General features: G+C 39.7%; 2 protein-coding genes across 2 annotated transcripts in view; one reads left to right on the forward strand and one right to left on the reverse strand.

Annotated features, from left to right (window-relative positions):
• Positions 1-7,070, forward strand: part of LOC116543866 (zinc finger protein 429-like) — a 785,602-nt gene that overhangs the window by 424,071 nt on the left and 354,461 nt on the right. The gene's annotated exons all lie outside the window — the stretch shown is intronic.
• The window catches only part of LOC116543880 (zinc finger protein 708-like), a 24,907-nt gene continuing 17,979 nt past the window's right edge, over positions 143-7,070 (reverse strand). Inside the window, exons 3-5 of the mRNA XM_032269838.1 lie at positions 2,178-2,659; positions 1,253-2,093; positions 143-916 (exon numbers count right to left, since the gene is read on the reverse strand). Coding sequence (XP_032125729.1) covers positions 318-916; positions 1,253-2,093; positions 2,178-2,659 — 1,922 coding nt within the window. The 3' untranslated portion in view covers positions 143-317. The remainder of the gene's footprint in view (positions 917-1,252; positions 2,094-2,177; positions 2,660-7,070) is intronic.

The raw sequence follows: 7,070 nt of genomic DNA on the forward strand, positions 1-7,070 counted from the left end.
AGCTAATGTTTTGTATTTTTAGTAGAGACGGGGTTTCACCATGTTGATCAGGATGGTCTCGATCTCTTGACCTCGTGATCCACCCGCCTCGGCCTCCCAAAGTGCTGGGATTACAGGCTTGAGCCACCGCGCCCGGCCTAATTTATATCTTTTATTGTAAAATGTATTCTTGTTATAACCAATATGAAATCTCACCAATATGATTTCTTTTATGGAAAGAAAAGTTTGAAGTGTTGTCAAAAGCATTTGTCACATCTTTCTACTTTGCAGAGTTTCTCTCCAGTATGAATTATCTCATGTCTTTTAAGAACTGAGGACTAGTTAAAGGCTTTGCCATATTTTTCACACTTACAGGGTTTCTCTCCAGTGTGGATTTTCTTATGTTTAGTAAGATATGAATACTGGTTAAAGGTTTTGTCACATTCTTCACATCTGTATAGTTTCTCTGCTGTATGAATTCTCCTATGTCTACTAAGGCATGAGGATAGGGTAAAGCCTTTGCCACATTTTTCACATTTGTGGGGTTTCTCTCCAGTATGAATTATTTTATGATTAGTAAGGTGTGATGACCGTTTAAAATCTTTGCCACATTCTTCACATTTGTAGGGTTTCTCTCCAGTATGAATTATTCTATGAAGAGTAAGGTGTGATGACTGTTTAAAATCTTTGCCACATTCTTCACATTTGTAGGGTTTCTCTCCAGTATGAATTATTTTATGAAGAGTAAGGTGTGATGACTGTTTAAAACCTTTGCCACATTCTTCACATTTGTAGGGCTTCTCTCCAGTATGAATTATTTTATGATTAGTAAGGTGTGATGGCTGTTTAAAATCTTTGCCACATTCTTCACATTTGTAGGGTCTCTGTCCAGTATGAATCATCTTATGTCTAGTAAGGTGTGAGGATAGGGTAAAGCCTTTGCCACATTCTGCACATTTGTAGGGTCTCTGTCCTGTATGAATCATCTTATGTTTACTAAGGGTTGAGAATACATTAAAGGCTTCATCACATTCTTCACATTTGTAGGGTTTTTCTCCAGTATGAATTCTCTTATGTATAGTAAGGTGTGAGGGAATGGTAAAGGCTTTGCCACATTCTTCACATTTGTAGGGTTTCTCTCCAGTATGAATTCTCTGATGTATAGTAAGATTTGAGTACTGGTTAAAGGCTTTGTCACATTCTTCACATTTGTAGGGTTTCTCTCCTGTATGAATTCTCCTATGTCTAGTAAGGTATGAGGACAGGGTAAAGCCTTTGCCACATTCTTCACATTTGTAGGGTTTCTCTCCTGTGTGAATTTTCTTATGTCTAGTAAGGTGTGCGTGTCGGTTAAAAGCTCTGCCACATTCTTGACATCCATAGGGTTTCTCTCCAGTGTGAATTCTCTTATGTGTAGTAAGGTGTGAAGGTAGGGTAAACACTTTGCCACATTCTTCGCATTTGTAGGGTTTCTCTCCGGTATGAAATTTCTTATGATTAGTAAGGCTTAAGGACTGTTTAAAAGCTTTGCCACATTCTTCACATTTGTAGGGTTTCTCTCCGGTATGAATTATCTTATGTTTAGTAAGGTGTGAGGACCGGCTAAAAGCTTTGCCACATTCTTCACATTTGTAAAGTTTCTCTCCAGTATGAATTACCTTATGTCTACTAAGAGTTGAGGAATGCTTAAAAGCCTTTCCACAATTTTCACATTTGTAAAATTTCTCTGCAGTATGAACTCTTCTATGTATACTAAGGGTTGAGACCCAGGAAAAGGCTTTGCCACATTCTTCACATTTGTAGGGTTTCTCTCCCGTATGAATTCTCTTATGTTTAGCAAGGTGTGCGTGTCGGTTAAAAGCTCTGCCACATTCTTGACATCTGTAGGGTTTCTCTCCCGTGTGAATTCTCTTATGTGTAATAAGGTATGAAGATAGGGTAAAGGCTTTGCCACATTCTTCGCATTTGTAGGGTTTCTCTCCAGTATGAAATTTCTTATGATTGGTAAGGTTTATGGATTGTTTAAAAGCTTTGCCACATTCTTCACATTTGTAAGGTTTCTCTCCAGTATGAATTATCTTATGTCTACTAAGAGTTGAGGAATGCTTAAAAGTCTTTCCACAATTTTCACATTTGTAAAATTTCTCTGCAGTATGAACTCTTCGGTGTGTACTAAGGGTTGAGACCCAGGAAAAGGCTTTGCCACATTCTTCACATTTGTAGGGTTTCTCTCCAGTATGAATTCTTTTATGATTAGTAAGGTGTGAGTACCAGTTAAAAGCTTTTCCACATTCCTCACACTGGTAAGCATTCTCTCTAATATGAACTTGTTTATGTTGACTTAGGTGTAAAAGCATGCAAAATGATTTGCCACATTTTTTACATTTGAAAGGTTTCTTTCCAGTAGGTCTTGTCTTCTGTCTATTTGAATTTAAGAATTTATGAAAGACTTTCACACGTTTATCACAGTGAAGTACTTTGCTTCTGTTAGTTTTCAAACACTGGTTTAGTTCATTATAACTTTCTTTGTGCACATTAAACTTATTCACTCTTTTACAGCCTTTTCTTAACTGTAAATCCTTATGTCCACATTTTCCATTTTCTCTCAGTATTACTTTTTGAAAAGAATCTTTTATTCCCAGCCTTGGCCAAAGGTCTTGGCCAAAATTAGAACATAGAACTGAAAGAAATAAATATAACAAATTATTTCACTTACTAGGCTCAGATAAATATAGGTTACAATTCTAAGCTGTAATATTATAAAAACTACATAAGATAGTATACAAAAATACAAGAGGCCCTAGTTTTTTCTTTTTTCTTTTTTTTTTTTTGAGACGGAGTTTCACTCATGTTACCCAGGCTGGAGTGCAATGGCGCGATCTCGGCTCACCGCAACCTCCGCCTCCTGGGTTCAGGCAATTCTCCTGCCTCAGCCTCCTGAGTAGCTGGGACTACAGGCATGCGCCACCATGCCCAGCTGATTTTTTGTATTTTTAGTAGAGACGGGGTTTCACCATGTTGACCAGGATGGTCTCGATCTCTTGACCTCGTGATCCACCCGCCTCGGCCTCCCAAAGTGCTGGGATTACAGGCTTGAGCCACAGCGCCCGGCCGATGCCCTAGTTTTTTATAGACATTTATATGTAACAAAAACTAACCAAAATACATCTGAGAAGAAATGATAAATGAGCTAAGTGTTTCAAGTGCCCCAAGTGAGCACTAAAGCCACAAAAAAGGAGGAAATAAAAGGAGGGGAGGAGTTTGTTACATTTACCCAGCACTAGTCTTAATTTTTTTTTTTCTGTTCCCTGCCCCTCCCACCACAGTCCCTTAAGTTTTAAGTAAAAAGTAAAAAATTTTAGACAAGCCGGGCTTGGTGGCTCACACCTGTAATCCAAGCACTTTGGAGGCCAATGTGGGCGGATCACCTGAGGTCAGGAGTTCAAGATCAGCCTGACCAACATGGTGAAATCCCGTCTTTAAAAACAAAACACACGAAAAGAAAATTTTAGACAAGGCACATTTTAAGAACATGTCTGAGAGACTCTGAGAATCTCTGACCCAGACAATTGTTCAAAGTAGGCCAGGAGAAAGCCATATTATAAAGATGCCAAGTGAAAGCCATATTCTAAAGATTCAGACAGGTTAACTTTTTTTAATGTTCAAATTTTGATAAAAGATTACAACGTGAAAATAGGGCAATGTGGTTTCAACAAAAATACAAAATTTTCAGAAAGACTAAAAATTGAAGTATAATTTTTAAAATAAAAAATAAATTTAAATAATAACTAAACTGTGAACACAGAGAAGTATAGAAAATTAGAAAACTGAAAATAACGAAAATATTTAAAATATTAGAAAACCAGGCCAGGCACAGTGGCTGAGGCCTGTAATCCCATCATTTTGGTAGGCCAAGGCAGGCAGATCACGAGATCAGGAGATCGAGACTATCTTGGCCAACATGGTGAAACACTGTCTTTCCAAAAAAACACAAATTAGCTTGGTGTGGTGGCAGGGGCTTATAATTTCAGCTACTTGGGAGGCTAAGATAGGAGAATCGCTTGAACCAGGGAGGCAGAGATTGCAGTGGGCCAAGATTGCACCACTGCACTCCAGCCTGGTGACAGAGCAAGACTTAATTTAAAAAATGAAAGAAGAGGCCGGGCGCGGTGGCTCAAGCCTGTAATCCCAGCACTTTGGGAGGCCGAGGCAGGTGGATCACAAGGTCAAGAGATCGAGACCATCCTGGTCAACATGGTGAAACCCCGTCTCTACTAAAAATACAAAAAATTAGCTGGGCATGGTGGCATGTGCCTGTAATCCCAGCTACTAAGGAGGCTGAGGCAGGAGAATTGCCTGAACCCAGGAGACGGAGGTTGCGGTGAGCCGAGATCGCACCATTGCACTCCAGCCTGGGTAACAAGAGCAAAACTCCATCTCCAAAAAAAAATGAAAGAAGAAAGAAAAACAGAAAAGAGGTAAAAATATAAAAAGGAATAACTGAAAAATCTTATAAAAAATGATGCAAAGAAGCTCAACAAACTAGGATACAGACTAAGATGTTTATATCAAACAGATCTGTAAGCACAATTTTAAAAGTCAGAGAAAAGAGGATCTTAGAAGCTGCAAGATAAAAACAGACATGTGGGCCGGGTGTGGTAGCCCATGCATGTAAACCCGGCACGTTGGGAGAACAAGGCAGGTGGATCACCTGAGGTCAGTAGTTTAACACCAGCCTAACCAACATGAGGAAACTCCATCTCTACTAAAATACAAACTTAGCCAGGAGTGGTAGTGTATCCCTGTAATCCCAGCAACCAAGGCTAAGGCAGGAGAAATGCTTGAACTCGGGAGGCAGAGGTTGCAGTGAGCCAAAATTGTTCCATTGCACACCAGCCTGGGCAACAAGAGCAAAACTCCACTCCACAAAAAATAAAAATAAATAATAAAAATGTACCAATACATAGAAATAAAACAACACACTCAACAGCATGCTCCTGTTCAAAGATGGGAATAATATGTTTTTTGTTTGTTTTTGTTTTTGTTTTGAGACAGAGTCTCACTCTGTCACCAGGTGCTAGGCTGGAGTGCAATGGCACAATCTCAGCTCACTGCAACCTCCGCCTCCTGGGTTTAAGCAATTCTCCTGCCTCAGCCTCCTGAGTAGCTGGGACTACAGGCGCATGCCACCACGCCCAGCTAATTTTTGTATATTTAGTAGAGACGGGGTTTCACCATGTTGGCCAAGATGGTCTCGATCTCTTGACCTCATGATCTGCCCACCTCGGCCTCCCAAAGTGTTGGGATTACAGGCTTGAGCCACTGCGCCCTGCCGGAAATAATATGTTTTAAATGCCCATAATGCTCAATGTAATGTACAGATTTAATAAAATGTTTTTCAAAATTTCTTTCCATTTTTGAGGAAATAGAAATAGCAACCTCAAAAGTACATAGAATCTCAAGAGACAATGAAGTACCCAACAGTCACCCAAAGAAGAAACAATGATAACAGCATTACAGTTTCTGATTTGAAAACACATTACAGGCCAGGCACAGTGGTCCATGCCTGTAATCCCAGCACTTTGGGAGGCTGAGGTGGGCGGATCACCTGAGGTTGGGAGTTCAAGACCAGCCTGGCCAACATGCCGAAACCCTGTCTCTACTAAATTCAAAAAAAAATTAGTTGAGCATAGTGGTGGGCTCCTGTAATCACAGCTATTCGGGAGGCTGAGGCATGAGAATCGCCTGAACCCAGGAGACAGAGGTTGCAGTAAACCAGGATGACACAACTGCACTCCAGCCTGAATGATGGGATGAGACTAAGTCTTAGGAAAAAAAAAAAAAAAAAAAGAGAAAGAAAGAAAGGAAAACACATTACAAAGCTACAGAATTAAAACAATTTGGGGGCAGAGCCCAGTCACTCGTGCCTGTAATCCCAGCACTTTCGGAGGTCAAGGCAGAAGAATCGCTTTGAAGTCAGGAGTTTGAAACCAGCCTGGTCAACATCGTGAAACTCCCTCTCTACTAAATAGACAAAAATTTGCCAAGCGTGGTGGCAGGCGCCTATAATCCCAGCTCCTCAGTTGGCTGAGGCAGGAAAATCGCTTGAGCCCATAAGGCAGAGGTTGCAGTTAGCCACAATCATGCCATTCATTCCACTCCAGCCTGGGTTACAAGAGTAAAACTGTCTCAAAAGTAAAAAAAAAAATGAAAAAAATAAAAATAAAAAAGACATTAAAAAAACACAATTCAGTATGAGTATAATCATTATAACATGAACTAATAAAACAGGCAGCACATATATAAACTATCATGTATATACTAATATGAAGAGTTATTGGCATACCCATAGTTATTGCAGCATTATTATTGAAAGCCAATAGGTAAAAGCTATTCAAAGTTCTGTAACCAAATTATTCAGTAGATATAAATTTGAAATATAAAAATACTGTTTTATCACACAGAATTTTGTAAGCGGGATATATCCCAACTACTATGAAGATAAATTTTGACATTATGCAAAATGAAATGAGTCAGCCACAAAAAGACAGAGATTGCATGCAATATATGAAGCAGTTACACACTTAGAAAAAGAAAACAGAATGGTGGTGTTTGGAAATTTTCAGAAAATCAGAAAAATTGGTTGTAGTTTAATGTGTATTAAGATTCAGCTTTGCAAAATAAAAACACTGTAGAGATATGTTCCATAACATTGTCAATGTATGACAAAACAAAATATTTAAAAAAATTTGATAACAAATTTTGTTATGTGTTTCTGATAAGTAAAAATAATACCTAGGCCGGGCGCGGTGGCTCACGCCTGTAATCCCAGCACTTTGGGAGGCAGAGGCGGGTGGATCACGAGGTCAAGAGATCGAGACCATCCTGGTCAACATGGTGAAACCCCGTCTCTACTAAAAATACAAAAAATTAGCTGGGCATGGTGGCGTGTGCCTGTAATCCCAGCGACTCAGGAGGCTGGGGCAGGAGAATTGCCTGAACCCGGGAGGCGGAGGTTGCGGTGAGCCGAGATCGCACCATTGCACTCCAGCCTGGGTAACAAGAGCGAAACTCCGTCTCAAAAAAAAAAA

Source organism: Sapajus apella, unplaced genomic scaffold (genome assembly GCF_009761245.1).
Source record: "Sapajus apella isolate SASKATOON/1434 unplaced genomic scaffold, GSC_monkey_1.0 scaffold199, whole genome shotgun sequence".
Taxonomy (NCBI): Eukaryota; Metazoa; Chordata; class Mammalia; order Primates; family Cebidae; genus Sapajus; species Sapajus apella.